A 21396-nucleotide genomic window follows, 5' to 3' on the forward strand; every position below is an offset into this window, starting at 1 on the left:
TAAACAGACAGTAGTTTGATCTCCTTCAAGAAAAATACCACCTTCACAATAGGATTCTCACTCTCCATGCAAGGACATCACGTTTCCTCCACTAAAGATATTTCAAGGTAGCAGTGTGGCATGTGACTAAGGTCACTGGATCAGACTGTTCACCACACTGAACAAATGTGCCCCCTGAAACTTTGCTGCAGAATTTAAGACAATCCATCTAATAACACAGCGACTTGGACTGTCCAACTTGTACTTAAAAAAAAGAGACTTCATACAAAAGAAGATGGCTACACTGATTTGCTGCCGTGCATTGAGCACGGTGTGGAAACATTTGCCTTCAAGGTTGTTGCAGGATCATTCGTTCCTTTTCATTCCTTTTTCTCCTGCAGCTCTCTTCCTCACTTCTTACCTCTCTTCAAAGTTACTTTGTTCAGTTTGTTTTCATTCAGTATCATCCATACCCTCTTCCCCTCTGTCAATACTGGATAGAAGCAGTATTACACTGAACAATCTGTTCCAAAAAGTGCCAGACATATAGTGGACTGAATGAGGCCTTTCAAAAACTCCATACTTGTCAAAGATTACCATCAATACTTAATTATCCAGCAAAGGTAACACTTCAGGAAAAGTCATATAATTAATGAAGACTGAGCAACACAGAAAAGGTTCTTCACTTGGAGTTGATACCATATTACAAGTTATCTGATAGAGAAGTGCCTCAAAGTGTCCAGCACAGCAGGCATGAGTGGAATGCTTCTGGAGCCGAAGGAGATCAAAATGATCATGTACCTCAACCCGGAACAGTTGTACTTATTCACTTAGCTCACCCGGAAGTGATAGGTTTGAAATGAGGCTTTTTGTAGTATGGTTAAAATTTACAGTTTGAACCACATACTAAGAACTAATGCAGGTCAGTAAGGAGTCATATTGGCAAAGTTCTCTGCATGTAGACAGTGGAAAGCAGACATTCTGATGGGCGGAGGCTTTTGGAAGATGAAGAGGAGACGACCAGCCAGGTCAGTTTTGGAATATTGAAGTCTAAAGGTGAAAAAGACTCAATTGAAGACTTCAGATGAAGATTATTCGAGATAGAGGTGAAGGTTCACAGTGTCACAGATGTAGAAGTAGACATCTTTGTGATGGAAAGGATATGGGATTGGAAACTCAACTCAAATTCATAGGATAATGACAAGCTTTTAATAATCCAACAATACTGGCATCAGACATTCTCCTTATAATTAGAGTTAAGGCAGACCTTTGGAACAGAACCCCTAAAGATTTAACCTGTACTTTTCCATGTTGGAATTTGACAAAGGCTATCAAAATATGAAACTGCTGCACTATCACAATGTTGGCGATATTCATCGTGATAAATATAGGTACCAAAAGCACAAACAGAAGCGTAAATAGTATAGCTGAAAAAAAGCTAAAAATCAGCAATGAAAGGATATATTTAAAATTATACTTAATAGAGCAAACAATTTTCTTTTAATGCAATTTTTAATCTAAAAAATCCTAGACTTCTTGGATGGCTCAGTGGATCATTGGTTCTGGGCCACGCAAGTCTGGTCTAAAAAGAATAAAGTAACTTCAGTCAGGTCAACAGTGGGAGCACAGCAAATGTCTTCAATTGCTTTTGCAAGGGGCACTAAAGAGTTCCAACTCAGCAACCTGAAATTACATATGCAATTATCACCCAATGACAGGATCGCACTCACTCGCATGCTTCCTTGCTAGTACTCACTAATCCTCCACGAAATATTAGTAAATAGAACAAAGTATGGAAGAACGTGAGGTACATAGGATTTTCTAAAAGTTTTAATTGGAAGTGATGACCTCAAAATGACATTAAATCTCTTTTTCAATAAAAAATTCAGGAACAGCATGACAGCTCAAGGGAAAAGATTTAATATAAACCCAAATGACAAAACCAAAACATGAAGACAGTTTAAGACTTTTGAAAAGCATTGGTGCAATATATACACGAAAGTAGTAAAGAGCTGGGTTATGGTCTAAGCAGCGAGAGAACAATGTCCACCATTCATCTCAGATAGCTGTCCAGAGGCTTTTCACAGACTTGTCAGCTAAGCTTTCCTCTCATCTGTTGCTTTTTTCAGTAAAGGTTCATAGCCTCTACAAAACCATCAAGAAACAGAGGATCTCTTCAACCACAAGACAGATTGAGTCCAAGACAGCAGATACAAACTAGGAAATATAAATGAATATACAGATGGTGAAATAAAGGTCGAGTTAAAGAAAAGAGATGGTTGAGTTTAAAAAAATGTTTTTGAATCACAACATTAATTTTCTTCTGAAGGAATGAGATGCCACACTTATAAAAAAAAAATTGCACATGGCCAGAGAGGTTGTTAATTATTAACTATTATTTATTACACATGTTAAACCTCAGTTATTCCTGACTGTAGTAGACTGAGCTTATCCAGTTATTCCAGACTGAAGTATTATAACAGGATCCTGCCTTTACAGCCATTTCAATGTTGAGTCCCAATATGTGAAGACTGCAACAATGCACACTGTGGAATAGCAAGCTCTTACAATTTCTGATTTCTGCATTTAACTGTGCATGTAGGTACTTGCGAAATTGCATTCAAATATTCTTCATTATAACAGCGAAAATAGACTCCTTATTATTTTTATCACCAACTCTGGGCCATGAAGAGAAGCTGCAAGAAAGACTGTGACTTCAAAAATAAATTATTCTAGGATCACTGAGAGATTTTGGGTGCTGCTGATCTTGAATACATTTGGCCAAGCCAAATAGGTGAAAGGTCTTTTCATCTGGCTATTGAAATCCGATAAACTTCATGGACACAAATCAACAATGCGACTGGCTTAAGAACCTTGTGCCACATGTCGCCAATGTAATTAGTTTAGGTATGTATTCATCTGTGAATGAAGCTGTGGAAAGGAATCATACCCATTCATACTAGCGAGTTCAGACATTCTCCATTCAGATCATCATTTCTGAGAGGTGCAGACCAATGAAATATTAGTAACAAATCTTGATGATTTTGCCATTTTCACAGCATCAGATCAGAACCTGCTGCAAAGCGTGCATTCCCACTTATGGAGAATTCCGAAGCACTCAACTACACAATTATCCAGCTTTATGGATTGGTTTAGAATGCCATTGTGGTCGGCATAGACATGGTGAGCTGTAGGCCTTTTTGTGTGCTATACTGTTCTAAGTTCTTTTACAATGAAAATCAAAATGAAACCCAGGTCTTACGGTAAGGCTCCAACTTCATTCTCCTTTTTGCGATTTCACCTACATCTCCAACAATACTAATCTGTAATTAGTCGCACTGCGATGTAGTGTCTCTCTTTCTTCACCCCTCTTGACAGACAACTGCCTGCACTCTACATGGCAACAAAGACATTACTGATGTAAAAAGGCAAGAAAATCATATTAAAGAAGGAAGGGCATACACAGAATATATACTATGAAACAGCAAAAGAATATAACTTTAGCAACAGTCACATTATCAACCTTCGATTGTCTGACATTTTTATTTAAACCACATAAGAGGTCAACTATACCAAGGTAATGCAGAAAACAGAACTGGCAACTTTGTAGCACACAGACACTGAAGCATTTGTCATCCTGACCTGCCAGAATGAAACAACGACAACTTGCAAGAAGATTATTCTTTTTAACTGCTTTCAGATAAGAATCAAGAACAAGCATTTGTTTACTAGCTAATGCTTTATCGTTTGCAGTTAATGTACAGCCATTTCTCCCTCCTGAACAATTCCAAATCCTAAGAGTGGCCCACATCCCCAATGAGGGAGAAAGCTCAAATTTTACACGGTAACTGTAATAAAGAAGTGTATCTTAAGGCAAAGAAAAATATATTTTGAGAGGTATCAAAATTTTTGTGGAGGAGGTAAATATTGGGAAACAGCTTAAGAAGTAGCCATTATAAAGGGGATTCCAAACCTTTCAGACAAATCAACCAAGGCACAGGCTCCAAATAACTAAATAACCAAAAACATAACAGGAAATTAAAAGAGTAATTACCACTAGAGAAATGCGTTAAGGAAACTAATGGGGCTAAAGGGACCCTGATGGGTCTGTAGAATTTTACAAAAAGTGGCTTCAGCAATAGCGGACATACTGCTGGCAATCTTCCAAACATCCTTAGGTTCCAGACGACAGGAAAACTACCAATGTAACATCTTCATCTTAAAAGAGAGCCAAAAAAAGGTAACTATAGGCCAGTCATCAACATAGCCAGCATGATTTCACGAAACAGAAAACATGCCTGACAAATTTACTAGGGTTCTTTGAAAAGCTAACAAGCAGGATAGGTATAAGGGGCAGAAGTGCATGTAATATATCTGGATTTTCAGAAGGCATTTGATAAAGCACCATATATTAAGCTACTTAATATGATAAGAGCCCATGGTGCTGGAGGTAGTAATTAGCACGGCTAGAAAGACTGGATAACAAATAAAAAATAGAGTTGGGAGAAGGGGGGATTCTCAGGATGGCAACCTGTAACTAGCCTGTGCCACAGGGATCAATGCTGGAGACATAAATATTTGCAATATACATATTAATGACTTGGATGACAGAAGTGAATACAATATTGCCAAGTTTGCAAATGATGTAAAAATAGGTGGGAAGTGCAAAAGATGAGGACGCCACATATAGCCTGCAGAGGGATAAGTGAGTGGGCAAAAGCTTGGCAGATGGAACATAATGTGGTAAAATGTGAGGTAGATGAATAGAGTAGTTGAACATTATTTACATGGTGAAAGACTACAGAAAGATACAGAACAGAGGATTTAGGAGTCGTCGTGTGTGGATCACAAAAAAGCTAGCAAGCATATTCAGAGGAAAATGTAATTTTTGCCTTTGTCTCAAAGCAAAAGGAGTAGGTAAGTATGGAGCCTTCATTAAAACTATGAAAAGCACTCAGCAAACCTCAGCTGGAATACTGTGAACAGTGTTGGGCACTTATCTAAGGAAAGATAACCTGGAATCGGAGGGAGTCTAAGGAAGGTTCACTAGGCTGTTACCTGGTATGGACAGACTGTCTAGTAAGGAGAGATTGAGGAGGTGTGGCCTATATTCATGGGAGTTTAAAAGCATAAGAGGCAATGTTGTCACATTCATATGTTTCATTCAAAACAAGATTCATAGGAGTCTTTTCTAAAAAATTTACAAATGGAACACAGGCATTGTTAGCTGGGCCAGCATTTTATTGCCCATTCTTAACACCCAGAGGGTTGATCAAAGTCAAACTCATTGCTGTAGGACTGGAGACAGATGTAAGTCAAACTAGGTAAGGACAAAAGATGTTTTCTTCCGACAGTCAGCTCAAGATATTTTATTGAATTCAAATTCCACCATCTGCCCTGTAGGATTTGAACTCAGGTCCCGAGAACGTTGGTTTGGGTCCCTGGATTAATAGTCTAACAATAATACCATTAAGCCATCACCTTCCACAAAAGTGTGCAGAATAGGGGTAGCTGAGGAATCTGAAATCATGGATGAAGATTTTAAAATCAATCACCATGTAAGTCAGTAAACAGTGGCGATTGGTGAAGACGACTTAATGTAAATAGGACACTATCGACAGATATTTGGATGATCTCAAGTCTTTGGCAGGTTAAACATGGAATGAATGCCAGGACTGTAATGCTGTAGTCAAATCTAGAGGTAACAAAGGCATGAATGAACATTTCACCAGCAGTGATAATGCGTCAGCATGGAGATATATCAGTGCTATGTGAAAGTGCAAGAATCAAGTATTTTATTCAAGTTTTAAGTCAGATCACAGATAATTTAACCTAAAGGCTATGTGCAAAAAACATTTTTTTTAACATTGTGAGTGAGGGGGTTCTGGGCTGCACACTAACCAGATGAAGGCAGCGGAGGCAATCATGTGTTTTTTAAAAGAATTAAATGATCTGAAGAGGAGAATGCGCGAGCTTACAGAGAAAGGGCAGGGGAAGTGGGGCTAGATAAGTTGCTCTTGTGGAGGTCTGACATAGACTCAACAGGCTGAACACACTTCTTCTGTGGTGCAACCATTCCATGCCTGTGGAAGTTTGTAGACAGGGTTTATCAGCAAGAGTATACTTTATGTCTGCAAAGGTCCAAGCTGCATTGCAGACAGTGTCTGCTAGCTCTAGTTTTTGTGATAACAGCCATCCAAACTGATACAACTATTGACTATATCCAAGTAAATCAAAGTAGCCACTGGCAGCTATAATCGGTGAACCTAGATCCTCCTTTAATTATATTTCATGGCTTGACTGTTCCGCATGTGGCAGCATTTCAAATGAGAGATTATCGGGTTGAGGAGGGAAGAGTGCCACGAGTTTGGCCCAGTAATTATAAATTAATCAGGGAATCGTTCTCTCCTCCACAAGGGAAGGAAGTAAAAGGTATAGGTTTCAGAGAGGCTGCTCATACATTTTGAACCCTCCTTAGATAACAAACTGGTGCCAGATAACAGGAGGAACGCAAATATTACACAATCATATTTGACATGGAACTTTCAACTGCAAGTCAGTCAGATTAATGTCAGTAGTGGGGATGCTTTTTAAGAAACAATTAAAAACCATCTACACCACATGGACTAAAAAGAGAAAAGCTATGATGGATCTGTTAAGACCAGATTATATTGGATTAACTTTATCTACATTTTTTTATTGTGACAACACAGAGGATGGCTAAGGACAGTGCAGCAGGGATGGGCAAGAAATGCTGGCCAGCCAGCGATGCCCACATCCCGCAAATGAATTTAAAACAACTTATGTATATAGACTTTTGAAAGGCTATATTAGACTTGTTCACAAAGTAGAAACCAATGGGATAAAACAGCCAGTCACATTATGATGTAAATTGGTTATGGAAGATGTGGTGATTGGAGATAAATATCCAGTGATGCAGTCTGAGACATGACCCAAAACCAAACATCAAATTATTCACATTTTAGGATCGTCACTGATGTCATCGTTTCTGGAGATCTTCCTTCCATTGCCACTAACTTCTCAGTTCCTGAATCCCTACAAGCCTGCTTGCCACTCTTTCCCAAGATTCTCAACAGTATTACCTTGTTAGACTCATTAGATATTCTGTCTCCACTCTACTGAACTGATTCCTTCCATTGAATCCTTTTGTTTTCTCCCTTGATCAGTTTCCTTACACCTACATCATTTTAATAACTTGCATCACGCAAGAGCTTCTGATTTGTTGGCCCTCATGGTCTCAGTTTTCTATGGATGTTCAATCTTGCTACGTCTCTATTCCCGGATCAAGATGATTTAAGTACTCACCACTTCTTCCTTGAATAGAGGCCCAACCAGTTTCCATCATCAGCACCCTCCTTCCCCAGATAATATTTTTTCACATTGAACAACTTTTCCTTTAACTCTCCTAATTTTTTTCAAATAAAAGCTATTGCTATGAGAACACACATGGGCCTGCCCACCTTTTTGTGGGTGACTGTACATTCCCTGCTCCAGTTCTACTCAGTGCCCCGTTGGAAATCTCTTTCCTTCAGTACATCTATGGTTGTATTGGTGCTCGTTCTTGCTATTAATTCAAACTTTGAATCCAATTTCTGCTTACCAGCACGCGATGCATCTCAGACTCTTCCTTTTTCAATTTCTGCCACTTACGTGGGGATTGCTTATCAACAAATATTCACTCCAAGCCCACTGCTTCCATATTTATTTTGTGAATATTTTCTACACATCCTGTTCTGAGATGTTATTATGCCTCTGGAGCACGTGGAACTTGAATCCAGGCATCCTGGTTCAGAGTCTGCTTAGTATCACTGCATCAGAAGAGCACTCTTATTGTTAAGGGGAGAATTTTAATAAGGTGTTTAAGAACAGCAGTAGCTGTTTTCAATAACTGAAGGACTGATAACTAGAGATCAGAGGCTTATGGTGATGGACAAAGGAATTAAAGACATGAGGAGTAACGTTTTAATGTGAGTTGTGAGAATCTGAAACAGTTGTAAAGTGTAGAGTTCAAATAGAAATTGGATAAACATTTGAAGAACTAAAATATTCTGTGATATGGGCAAGGAGTGAGAGAGTGGGTTTGCTTCATGAAAAAACTAGTGTAGACCGTATGGGCTCTCTCTATACGGTGGTTCCAAGTGCTAGGGGAAGGGAATTCCTTTATTCAGTGTTCACATTTCTACTTGTCATATCACGACCTGTTTCTCATGTTACACATAGAGGTACATCAAAATTTCACCATTTTGAAACCCAGCGACACTGCAAATAGAATGAGAATCTCAGGATAACTCAATAGCAGCTTCAGATGCATAAGACAAGTTTATGAAAAGCTCCAAATAACTCATTTATATTTTCAGTCAACTTTCATAAACTGCACTACGACTTAGCCCAATTCTTCTGAAGGAATCAGTGGCCACATGAACACCTCACCACAGTAGCTGAGACCTCAGGAGGGTGAAAGGACTCTAATCTGTCCTGTTGGAGAGTCACTACCCAATCAGTCAAACTAATTACCTTTGTATCACTCGCCAAAATCTTTTGTACTTTCATGCTGTAAGCTTTTAAAGTGGATATTTCCCATAATGCTCGTTTTTACCTCCCCATTTAGAACAGTTTACTTTGTCAGCTGACCAAAATCATTTGCCTTTAAATAGAACAGAAAATGATTTTGACATTCAGACAGGTTTGATTCCACGTTTCTTCCCTCTTTGTTTTTACAAGCAACTTCTCCACCCTTTTATTTGTTCAGTTCTCCTCTCTTGCGTCTGACTCAAAAATCACAGCATGATAATTTCTCATATTCTCGCTCCTGCCTGCAACATGGATAAGAGAGGCCAAGGTCTCAATTAAATTTTCAACAACAATGCTATTTTTGGATATCCCAACCAAATATAAGCCTTTATGTGCAGTATCAAACCATTTTTCTCCTCTCCAGAAGATATCTCACTCAGCAGCTCAGCAGGGAGTTATCTTTACTGCGTAGGTAAGTTGAAAGAAAAAGGTTTCATGTAATTCAAACCCACAGCGACTCCAGTAATGTAAATGTAAATCCCAGGAAATATCGCTTTCATGTCAACTGCTCCATAATTTCTTCAATTCCATTTAACAGTTGAAGTCATTGGCAAAATAAAAACACCCACAGCGCTCAGATCAATGAGGTCTCTCTTCAGTACAAGCATTTAACATTACATGCTCTTCCAGAAATCTGTGGTATAATTGCACCAGAAAAGTAGTAAAACAACTTTAAGGTTGTACATAGTCTGCAAGTAAATTACTAGCTTACTTAAGCACACATAATTTTTAGATGCATATGAATCACAATAGAAGGAATATACAAGCCATTTAAGTAACCAAGGTGACCAGAACAGTGTCATTCTGTACTAGACATACTCACCACAAGCAGTTGGACCATCTATAGATGTTTTATTTGCAGAAGCAGAGACAATCGGAAGGCCATCTTGAAGAAGCGCAGCAAGTTCCTTGTACCCTTCATTCAGTAACGCATTGTAGAAAGAAATGACAGCATAATTACCCTTTTGAAGAATTAGGTTTATAAGTAAAGCAGCTCGTTCTTTCTGAGTAACCTGAAAAAAGGCAGAAAAATATCATAACTGGCACTTCATTTTCCAGCAAAACACATACTCAACAGAAAACAATTGCATGAATTTGGCCATCGTTTTATTGTGCTTTCTTAGATCATAGGTCATAGAATCCCGACAGTGTGGAAACAAGTCCTTCGGCCCAACAAGTCCACACCGACTCTCAGCGCAATCCACCTAGGCCCATTCCCTGTAACCCAACTAATCTACACATCCCTGAACACTATGAGCAATTTAGCACGGCCAATCCACCTAGCCTGCATATCTTTGGACAGTGGGAGGAAACCCACACAGACACAGGGAGAATGTGCAAGCTTCACACAGACAGTTGCCTGAGGATGAAATTGAACCCAGGTCCCGGGCGCTGTAAGGCAGCAGTGCTAGCCACTGAGCCACACTGCTTTGCTAATTTTCCCTTGGAAAGATGGTGTTTATCATGCACCAACTTATTTTCAATTTCAAAAATAATATTTTATTCATAAAAAATAACACACACACACACACACACACACACACACACACAAACGCAGTTTGGTTCTGTACAGTAGCATATCAAGGAAACAAGCAAATTTTGGAGTTTGACTCTTTCCAAACAAGCCAAAAGCATCTCTTACTTGTGCAACATTTTATTTACACGTGTTTGAATCACCGAGATGGTCAGATAACTGAACAGATCCCACTTAACTTCGGCAGAAAGGCCTCATGCTGTGGTCTTTCCCCACTGCACCTCGGCAGCAGCTGTCCCAAGCTTTAGTGCATCTGACAGCACATAGTCCTGGGCCTTGGAATGTGCCAGTCTGCAACACTCAGTCGGGGTCGACTCCTTGTTCTGGAAGACCAACAAGTTTCAGGCAGACCAAAGAATTTCTTTCACCAAGTTGTTGGTCCTCCAGGTGAGGTCGGCGTTTGTCTTGGTCTAGTTATCATGCACCCCCGGTTGTTTTGACTATTAAGGTCGAATCACAAGTTTAGGAGGTTTTGTTCATGAATCTTAAGAGAGTTGCTACAGCACATAATACACCTTACACCATAATGTGCCAATGGTGAAAGGTGTGTGTGTTCAAAATAGTAGGTGGTTGCCTATCACTGGTGCTTCAAGCCTCCAACAAATTTAGGTGAATTGAATGCTTGAAGAGTTCTTAGCCACCGACACTTAATAGGAAAAGTAATTTATGCATGAAAATTTACTTAGCTGAATGTTTTGAACATTTTGTAAGCAAATCTCAAAGTTCAAAAAGTTTGTCATTAACAAAACTACTGTATCTTAGCCGAATATCATTACTACCAAGACATGATGTGCTAATATTCAGCAGTGCCTAGAAGATAAAGCAACTTATAATAATGATTTGTCAGTGATAACGTGAGGCCTTTTTTTGCACCAACACAACTATGGAAGAAACCAATGAGTAAACTAATTTGACAGTGATTATAGATGAGCATTAGCACAAAAGAACAGATTAAATCCTGGAAGTGCCAATAAGCAAACCCGCATATACATAATTAATAATAGCTTCCTACAGTCAGTTACCTGAGCTCTAACTTTCTGTTCATCCTCGAGACTCAGAACCTCTTCACTTATGAGGTGATCCATAATATACGAGGTCTTGATATCTTGCTCAAGTGCAGAGCGATTTTGTAATAAACAACTGCGTGTTCGTTCATCCATGTTAGCAATGATTTCCAGGTGAATGAGCCTTACCACACCACTACAAATAAAAGCAGAAATATTGTAGTAGCTCACAAAATATTCAAAAATGACTGAAATTAATCTGAAGTTGGCTTTTTTTAATTCAGTCTGCGAAATGGTTCCTGCTGGCAAGGCCAGCATTTATTGCCCGTTCCTAGTTGCTCTTGGGAAAGTGTCGGTAAGCTGTCTCTGCAGGCCATTGGCTGTAGATAGGCCCACAATGCTGGTATGGAAGGAATTCCAAGATTTTCACCCAACAACACTGTAGGAAGAGCGATATATTTCCAAGTCAGGATGGTGAGTGGCTAGAAAGGGAAATTGCAGGTGGTTTCATTTCCATGTAGTCGCTGCCTTTGTCCTCCTTAATGGAAGTGATTATGGGTTTAATGGAACTCTTTATCAATCTCTGGTGAATTTATGCAGCGCATATTGTAGATAATACACACCGCTGCTGCTGTTCATCGGTGATAGACAGAATAGGCGCTTGCAAAGGTGATGCCAATTAAGCAAGCTGCTTTGTCCTGGATGGTGTCAGGCTTCTTGAGTATTGTTGGAGCTGCGCTTATTCAGGCAAATGGGAAATATTTTAATCATACTCCTGACTTGTACCTTTTGGACAGACTTTTGGGGAGTCAGGAGGTGAATTACACACTGCAGTATTCCTAGCCTGTGATCTGCTCATGCAGCCACTGTATCAATACAGCTAGCCTAGTTCAGCTTCTGGTTAATGGTAACGTTTAGGAACGTAACTCATTCTTGAATCTCTAATGACAAAAGAGATGTAACTGCCCAAAATCGGCAGGCAGCAAACTGCTTTCTCAACTGTAAATTGGCGAGTAGTGCAGTAACTGAAGACGTCTTTATTCCCAGCAGTGAAAGAAACCAAATTGCTCTCATAGGTAAATACCCTAACGTAGCAAATGTATTATCTGTTAACAATATTGGACTTATTAGGATCAGCTAATAAACATTCATATTGCAAGGTGCAAGGTTTTACTGGAAAGCTATCAATTATCATCATGTTGGATCACTGGATTTTGTTTTTACATTTATAATGGAAGTAAAATAAAATGTAAAATTTCCTCTGAATCATTCAGCCCACAAAGTGCACACCAACCCACTGAAGAGCATCCCACCCAGAGCCAACCCCTATCCTATCCCTGCATTTCCCATGGTTAATCCACCTGACCTGCAAAGCCTTCGATACTATGGGTAATTTCACACGGCCAATCTACCTACACTGCACATCTTTGGACTGTGGAAGAAAGCCACAGCACCCGGTGGAAACCTACACAGACACAGGGAGAATGTGCAAACAGACAGCTGCTCGAGGCTAGATTTGAACCCGGGCTGCTGGCGCTGAGAGTCAGCAGTGCTGACCAATGAGCCACCCACTTTTTTAAACTCTGCCCAACTTTAATAAAACCGATTCTCTGATGTACTAACTTTGATGTTTTAACATAATTTGAATGCCCTGCATTAAGATTTTCCAAAGGCAGTCAAATACAAAGTTTCCTTCCCAGCACAGTCACGGAATGAAAAACAAAATTCTGAACTTCAGTTCTACTGCACTGACTTTGCTCATCTTATAATGTTACAAATTGAAAATATCTGAGGGCATTTCAGTTTCCTTCAAAGATGGGAATAAAGACATCCTCAGTTCCTGTGCTGTATACCATTTTACAGCTGAGAAAGCAATCTGCTGTCTGCTCACTGAGGACTGATCCAGCCCTTTATCAGTAATAGATACGAGGTCAGAAATGACTTGCCCCTCTAATGTGCGCACATCACCCTCCACTGCAATTTAGCCTGACCATTACTGTCCCCACAAATTTGAGATTCTGTTTGTCACCAGGGCTAAGGTTAATGTAATATACTTCAGTCTAAAATGAGAATAATTTGTCTTTCAAAACCTTAGGATATTTTACGTGGTCACTGTGTAGGACTGTAAAGTACAACAATTTATGCACAAAGCTCACACCTATCCCACCATAGCCCATATCCTCCCCACAATACAACAAACTCACACCTTTAAATAATTCCTATTCATCTTTTGTGTTCGATTAGGAGGAGCTCATCTTATCCCATCTGAAAGATAACTCCTTTGACAATGGAATACCCTTGCAGTGTTAAACCAAACCGCAAGCATAAACGACATGTTTGAGTCTCTAGAGTGAAGCACGAATCCACAACATTCCGATTCTTTAGATGAGAATTCTATCCCTAGCAAAGCAGACAACTGAAGCATTAAAAGTCGCGTGAAGAGGGCACTTAGTACAGTGCAAAACACTGCCACACTGTGGTAACTCAATATAATTACAATTGCACAAGCTCTTTCTTAGGCTTTTCTCTGGTCAGTTGAGGAAATTTACAAAGCCGAAAAAAAATCCTTTTCATCAAGGCCTCCCAACCCACTGAGGAGACTTGAAGTCAACCCGCTGAAAACTCAATTCACATTATGATAGCAAGGACAAATTGCACCCAGTAGCTGAGAAATTCCACAACATTCTAAAATAAACATTCTAAATAAACCAACCCATAACATTCTTTAAAAAAAACTGGTCTGTTAAAAAAATTACACGATCCAAATCTTCACCAAAACCTAATCAGCTCTTCCTTGGGCCACACTATTTTGTTGAAATCTATCCATTAATTTTTCAGAAGTATTGTTTACAGATAACCAATACAGGGTAGAAGCTACATCAGGTAAAAATCTGTATTGCGATACAACTCAATATAACATTTCTATCCTGTACAGCAGAATTCTAGTATAACAAGGTGTAGAGCAAGATGAACACAGCAGGACAAGCAGCATCAGAGGAGCAGGAAAGCTGACGTTTCGGTCTTAGACCCTTCTTCAGAAATGTAGTCTTTTGCCACAGTACATTGTAAGTTAAGTTTTGAACTTCGGTCATGCTTGCAGTAGGACATGAAATAAAGACTTGGATGTTTGTTCACAGAAAAAAGTAATGACTTCCACAGGTGAATAGCCATTGGAAACAAAGTACAAAAGTGGCTGAAGTTACAGTTATTCGTCACATCAATGTTTAAAGCATGTTAAAGTTTGAAGGAAAGATGAAAAATAAGATGGACTTAGAGATAAGGTGTCATACAGCAGTCATAAGAAAGTGTACAGATTGGTGGACAGCCTACAGACAGACATGAAGCTTTCCAAATAAATAACTTCATGAAAAAAATACACAGCTTCTGAAATAGTTGACATTCAGTGTTCCATTGCGAGGCTGCTCTACCATAATAAAGCAGAATTAGGCCATTGAGCCTGATCTATCATTCAGCCATGCTTCTCAACCCCATTCTCTTTCCCTCTCCCCATAGTCTTGATCCCCTTACTATGCGAGAATCCATCTACCCCTGACCTAAATACACCCCATTACTTGGGCTCCACAGCCTTCTGTGACAATGGGTCCATAGATTCACCACATTTCAGCTGACAAAATTCCTATTCATCTCAGTTCTGAAGGGTCACCCTTCAAACTGAGGCTATACCCTCAAGTCCTAGTTTCTCCTACTAATGAAATAATCTTCTTTACAGCCACTCTATCCAGGCCTCTCAGTTTTCTATAAATTTCAGTGACATCCCCCTTCATCGTTCTAAACTCCATCAGGTACAGACTCAGAGTCCTCAAGAGTTTCTCATATGAGGATTATTTTTGTAAACCGCCACTGGACCCCTTCTAAGGCCAGCAGATCCTTCCTTAGATACAGGGCCCAAAACTGCTCACAATATTCCAAATGTGGCCTGATCAAAGCCATATACAACTTCAGTAGTATCTCTCTACTCTTCTAGCCCTCTGGAAGTGAGTGCTAACATTGTATTTTCCTTCCTAACTACCAAGTGAACCTGCAAGTTAACTTTAAGAGATTCCTGAACAAGGACTTCTAAGTCCCTTTGTGCATCAGACTTCCAAAGCCTTTCTCCATTTAGAAAATAGTCTACTCTTCTATTCTTCTGACCAAGATGCATAACCTCACACTTTTCCACATTTATTCCATCTGCCACTTCTCTGCCAACTTTCCTAGCCTGTCCAGTTTATTCTGCAGCCTCTCCACATCTTCAACACTACCTGTCCTTCCACCTATCTTTACGTCATCTGCAAACCTGGCTACAATCCCCTCAGTTCTTTTGTCTAGATCATTAATTTATCACTTGAATAGTGGTGGTCACAACACTGACCCCTGCCAAATTTCAAGAGTTACCAGCAGCCACCCTGAAAAAGACCCCTTTATGCCCACTCTCTGCCAGTCAGCAAATCTTCTATCTATGCCACTACCTTGCCCTAATACCACGTGCCCTCTTTGCTTATTTTGCAGCCTCCCACGGTGGCTCAGTGGTTCGCACTGCAGCCTCACAGCGCCAGGGACCCAGTTCGATTCCCGCCTCGGGCAACCGTCTGTCTGTGGGGAGTTTGCACATTCTCCCCGTGTCTGCGTGGGCTTTCTCCGGGTGCTCCGGTTTCCTCCCACAGTCCAAAGATGTGCAGGTTAGGTGGATTGACCATGCTAAATTTCCCATAGCATTCAGGGGTGCGTGGGCTATAGGGGGATGGGTCTGGGTGGGATGCTTCAAGGGGTGGTTTGGACTTGAAGGGCCGAAGGGCCTGTTTCTACACTGTAGGGAATCTAATCTACGCAGCACCTTCTCAAACGCCTTTTGAAAGTCCAAATACATCACATCCACTTTCTCTCCTTTGTCTAACTTGCTCGTTACCGCAAACAATTCTAACAGATTGCTCAGGCATAACTTCTCCTCAACAAAGCTGGGCTGACTCATCCCACTTTTTCCATGCACTTCCAAGTACTCCACAATCTCATCTTCAACAGTGGACTCTAAAATCTTACCAACAACCAAGGTCAGGCTGACCAGCTGAAAATTTCCTGTGCTCTACCTCCCTCCCTTCTTAGATGGGATTGTTACATTAGCTATTCTCCAATCCTCTGGGACCCTCCTTGTCTCTAATTATTCCTGAAAAGATCATTACTAATGCCTCTACAGTATCCTCAGCAACCTCGGCAATGTAGTCCATGTGGTCCGCGTTATTCATCCACCTTCAGAGCTTTCAGCAGCTTCTCCCTAGTGATGGCCACTGCACTCACCTCTGCCGCCTGACTCTCGAAGTTCTAGTATGCTGCTGATATCTTCCAACATGAAGACTGATGCATTACACCTATTCAGTCCTCGACCATTTATTTGATGCTCATTACTACTACTACAGCAGTTTAAATTCCACTCTGGCTTTTCTCTTACCTTTTATATATCTAAAAAAACTCTCACAATGTTCTTCCTAGTTAGCTTACTCTCTTATTTTCATCTTCTTCCCCACTTCTTGCTTTTTATTTGTCTACTGCTGCTTTTTAAAGACTTCTTAATCCTCTAGCTTCTCACTAATGTTCACCAACTGTATGCTTTTTATTTTGTTTTTACACCCTCCCTGACTTCCCCTGTCAGCCATCGATGCCTCACTCTCCCCTTGATATATTTCTTCTTCCTTGGGATGTATTTTTGCTCTGCCTGCCAAATTAGCGCCAGAAACTCCTGCCTTTGCTGTTCCACTGCCTTCCCTTCTAGGCTCTCCTTCAAATCATCTCTGGCCAGTTCCTCCTTCATGTCTTTGTGGTTTTTTTACTCAATCGTAAAAACATTGCATCTGATTCCAACTTCTGCCTCTCAAACTGCAGGGTGAATTTTATCATTATGGTCACTGATTGCTTCAGATTCTTTCACCTTCGCTTCCTAATCAAGTCTACTTCACTGCACATCACAAAATCCACAATTACCTGTTCCCTAGTGGGCTTGACCCTATAAACCGTTCAAAAAAAAATCCATCTCATAGCCAATCCACAAATTCCTTTTCTTCGGATCCATCACCAACCTGATTTTCGCAGTCCACTTACATAGCGAAGTCCCCCATGATTATTGTAATCAAGCCGGTCTTACATACTTTTTCCAACTCATCATTTATTTTCTGTCTCACATGCCGACTACTGCTAGGAGGCCTGTACATAACTTCCATTTGGGTGTTTTGTCCTTTGCAGTTCCTCAGCTCTACCCAGATAGATTTTATGCCTTCCATGGTGGAAATTCTGTTGTGTTTTGTGTTGCTGCTACTATACTTATAGTCAATTATAAATGAACACAATGAAGAATTCAGGAGAAATGTCTATACCTACAGACTGTTTAGAATGCTCATTAAAACTCTAACCAATTGTTCTGCAGCTTTTAATCTTGACCAAAAACACAACAAAACTTCTGCAGGTTAGGCCACACCTTCAAAACTAGATGTGAGTTACACAGACTCTGGAAGAACAGGGGCTGAAGAGGGCAGAAAGTTACCAATTTCCTTTTCGCAAGTTTCGAGTTTGCAAGGTAATGCTCAGGCACTCAGTACCACGACACTGACAATGACAACCCCCAAACGTAGTAGCCACTAGGATGGAGAGGTCACTGGTGTTCCACGGGTGACAACTGCGAAACTGACATAATAATGAACAAAGATAGCGGAAACTGTCGATGCTGGAGAATCTGAGATAACACGGTGTGTAGCTGGATGAACACAGCAGGCCAAGCAGGAAAGTTTGATGTTTCTGCGGAAAAGAAGGGTCTCGGCCTGAAACGTCAAACTTTCCTGCACCTCTGATAATAAACATACAAGGGAATGGAGTTGGTGATCTTTCTGCTCATTGCTGACACATACCATCAGCACAGGCTTCAGCATTCACTATCTCTGGAGTGTTTCAGATTTCCTGCTCCAGGGTAACATTTAACAATAACTTTCCCTTCACTGTTTGTGGTATATTCACACCTCTCTGAGACATTGGGGTGGGTTAAAAGTGCACCTCCAGGGATTTAAACCTATCAGCTAGGCTCAGAGCTTGAGCACTTCCTCCAGTACACCACAAAGTCCCTTTGACACCCAGATGCTGCAGGGGCTCCAGTGAAATGACAAATAGTGACCCTCCATCAGTTCAGGCCCCGGGGCCCATCACCACCGCAGGAGCCTGAACCATGGTGCGGTAAACAACCCGCTCACCCCGAGTTTCCTCTCAAACTCACCCCCGCCGCGGTGGGCCCAACCCCCAGGGCCGGGATCGCAAACCCCCACGCCCGGTCAGCCGACTTCAGACACCCTCCCCGCTCCGGCCGCTGCTTCCGGGACGCTGCGTGCGCGCCCCCTCAGCGCCCAGAAGGAAGGGCTGTATGTTGCGTGCGCGCCTCCTCGGCGCCGAGAGGGCGGGGCTATGTGTTGCGTGCGCGCCCCCTCCGCGCCCAGAGGGTGGGCCTGTGTGTTGCGTGCGCGCCTCCTCGGCGCCCAGAGGGAAGAGCTGTGTTGTGTGTGCGCCCCCGCGCGGCGAAGGCTGAGCCGTGAGCAGTATGGGCTCTGCACTCCCTCCCCTCCAGCAAGTGTTGTAATTAACCGAAATATTGGTCTGGTCAGGGACAGGGCACCTAGGAACTACAACAATCACCTTCTCCTCCTCCCTCCACTGACTGATCTTCAGCGTTTCATGCTTTAATAGCAGATCCTACATTACTTTTTGTGCCTTAAAATAAACTGGTAAACTGTACCAAGAGGCTTGTGAGTGGCAACTTCAGAAAAACACACGTTTGTTTTTGCATACTCTTCGGCACATCTTTCGTGTGACTTACACATCTAGGTGACAAGATGTCACTGTGTATCCTGCACGTAAACAATTATCTATATTTATTCATTTTAACATTTTTGCTATGAATAGTGCAGCACAAGGCATTTCACATAAGTAGTTTAATGCATAAATAGCGAGCAACAATAAAATTATAGTTGTGCTGATATATATTTTCAATGTCATGTAAAGTACAAACATTTGCAGCATTTAAGTCAAATTGTGTTTTATTGCATAGTAAAAAGAGACCCCAAATATGTGGCACTGGCTGGTGGTATCCACCTTTAAGAGCTTTAAAGGCTTTAAGAGCCTTTCTATCCTCTCAGGAAGTTCAAATCTGGAATTCAGCCAACCCTCATTCTAGAGATAGTGGGAACTGCCGATGCTGGAGAATCTGAGATAACAAGGTGTAGAGCTGGATGAACACAGCAGGCCAAGCAGCATCAGAGGAGCAGCCCAGAGGAGCCCATCTCAGCTGTCATTCTAGATGGTCAACAACTATCTGTACTACTCAATAATGGTGTAGTTCACATGCCTTTAAAAAGCTGGCTCCATGAATTCAAGGTCATTTACCTTGATCTTGGAACATTATTAAGCTGGGCTTTAAATCCTTTTATTTCAAACAGCCAGATATTTGCAGCAACATGTTTTCACTCTTCAGACATAGTTTGGCATAAAAGTAGGGATATTGAGGATCATATCCTCAGAAGAACATTAAAAATATACACTATAGGCTCATGATCCCAGCTCAGATTTGTTTCAATGCATCCAGGCAGCTGTGGGAAATCAGAGGATTATGACTTTATGGGATATATGTATGACCCTGATGATCTCCAAAGCACAAATTATGTCATTTGCTGCTAAGGCTGAATCAATGCAGCATGTGCAGAAGTGCTGAGGTTGAAAATCAACAGCTTGAGCACATTCATAGCATTATGCTTATTGCATTCCAGGCTCAAAGGGGAGAACAAGCACATATAAAGGGCAGGATGCAAATACTGCAGAGGACTTCACAAAAAGGAAAAGAAGGCATGTTCAGCAGAAGGAAAGCAGTGTTCTCACTACAAGGAGCTGAATCATTGTGTACACAATTTTATGGCTAGAATATATCAGTTGAAAAGTTTATCCTACGATATACAATATCATCCAGATGAATAGCCAATGTCAATATGCACATATACAATAAAGAAAACCAATAGTTTAAAGATCAAGGGCAACGCATATGCAGAGAATGAAGAAAATAAACTTCTAATGCATGAGAAGATGTGTGTATTGGGTAACATGGGTAACTCAATACATACATGATAATACATGGATTTTTAAGAGAAAATGTATGGCATAGAAATGCAATCTGTACCAATGTGCCTCCCTGCTTATCATAGTCAGGTGACCTCAATCAAGAGACATTGGGTGGCATCTTACAGTCAGTTTCAATAAAGTCATCGTATGAGGCAGACTAACGTCATGAGACTTGAACAATATTGATTTCTGTAATATAGCTCCATAGTATGAGTTGGTAAATCCTCTCTTAGTATTTCATTAGCAATGTGACTACTGAAGTCAGTGTTATGTCATCATATACCTCATCATGTTATTAACATTTGTGTTTTCATTGTGTTACAGGCATCTCAAGACAAAGGCTTACTTGGACAGTCAGCCTACCCTTTGGCTACTTAATTTGCGGAATGTAAATGCTGGATAACTGTTTCTCACACCCCAAAGTTACACCATAAGTTTTTACATATGCAGTGCTACAATCAACTTACTTCATATGTCTGTTTACGTAGCTACTTTCACAATTTTTCTTAAAAGATCAGAATTCATGAGAAAATGTAAGTGAAGGTATCTGACATTTCTAATAGCTAAAAGGCATGGAGCAATCTCAATTTCTTGCATCTCTCACTCTGAGACTTTATAAAGCTCTAGTTAGGCCCCATTTAGAATACTGTGTCCAATTTTGGGCCCCACACCTCAGGATGGACATACCAGCCCTGGAGCGTGTCCAGCGGAGATTCACACGGATGATCCCTAGAATGGTAGGTTTAACGTACGATGAATGACTGAGGATTCTGGGAGTGTATTCATTAGAGTTTAGAAGGTTGAGGGGAGATCTAATAGAAACTTACAAGATAATGTATGGCTTGGAAAGGGTGGACGCTGGGAAGTTGTTTCCTTTTGGCAGGAAGACTAGGACCTGTGGGCACAGCCTTAGAATTAGAGGGGGTAAATTTAAAACGGAAATGAGGAGACATTTCTTCAGCCAGGGAGTGTTGGGCCTGTGGAATTCATTGCCACGGAGTGCAGTGGAGGCTGGGACATTAAATGTCTTCAAGGCAGAGATTGATAAATTCTTGATCTCACAAGGAATTAAGGGCTACAGGGAGAGTGCAGGGAAGTGGAGTTGAAATGCCCATCAGTCATGATTAAATGGTGGAATGGACTCGATGGGCC

General features: G+C 40.9%; 1 protein-coding gene across 5 annotated transcripts in view; it reads right to left on the bottom strand.

Moving 5' to 3' along the window:
* apaf1 (apoptotic peptidase activating factor 1) overlaps positions 1-18491 on the bottom strand; it is a 169052-nt gene extending 150561 nt beyond the window's left edge. For all 5 annotated transcript variants that reach the window (XM_048553914.2, XM_048553915.2, XM_048553913.2 and 2 more), the window contains exons 1-3: positions 18359-18491; positions 11128-11305; positions 9395-9584 (exon numbers count right to left, since the gene is read on the bottom strand). In XM_048553914.2, the coding sequence (XP_048409871.1) occupies positions 9395-9584; positions 11128-11265 (328 nt within the window). In that variant the 5' untranslated portion in view covers positions 11266-11305; positions 18359-18491. The remainder of the gene's footprint in view (positions 1-9394; positions 9585-11127; positions 11306-18358) is intronic.
* Between the last annotated feature and the right edge of the window lie 2905 nt (positions 18492-21396).

Source organism: Stegostoma tigrinum, chromosome 25 (genome assembly GCF_030684315.1).
Source record: "Stegostoma tigrinum isolate sSteTig4 chromosome 25, sSteTig4.hap1, whole genome shotgun sequence".
In the NCBI taxonomy this organism is placed as follows: Eukaryota; Metazoa; Chordata; class Chondrichthyes; order Orectolobiformes; family Stegostomatidae; genus Stegostoma; species Stegostoma tigrinum.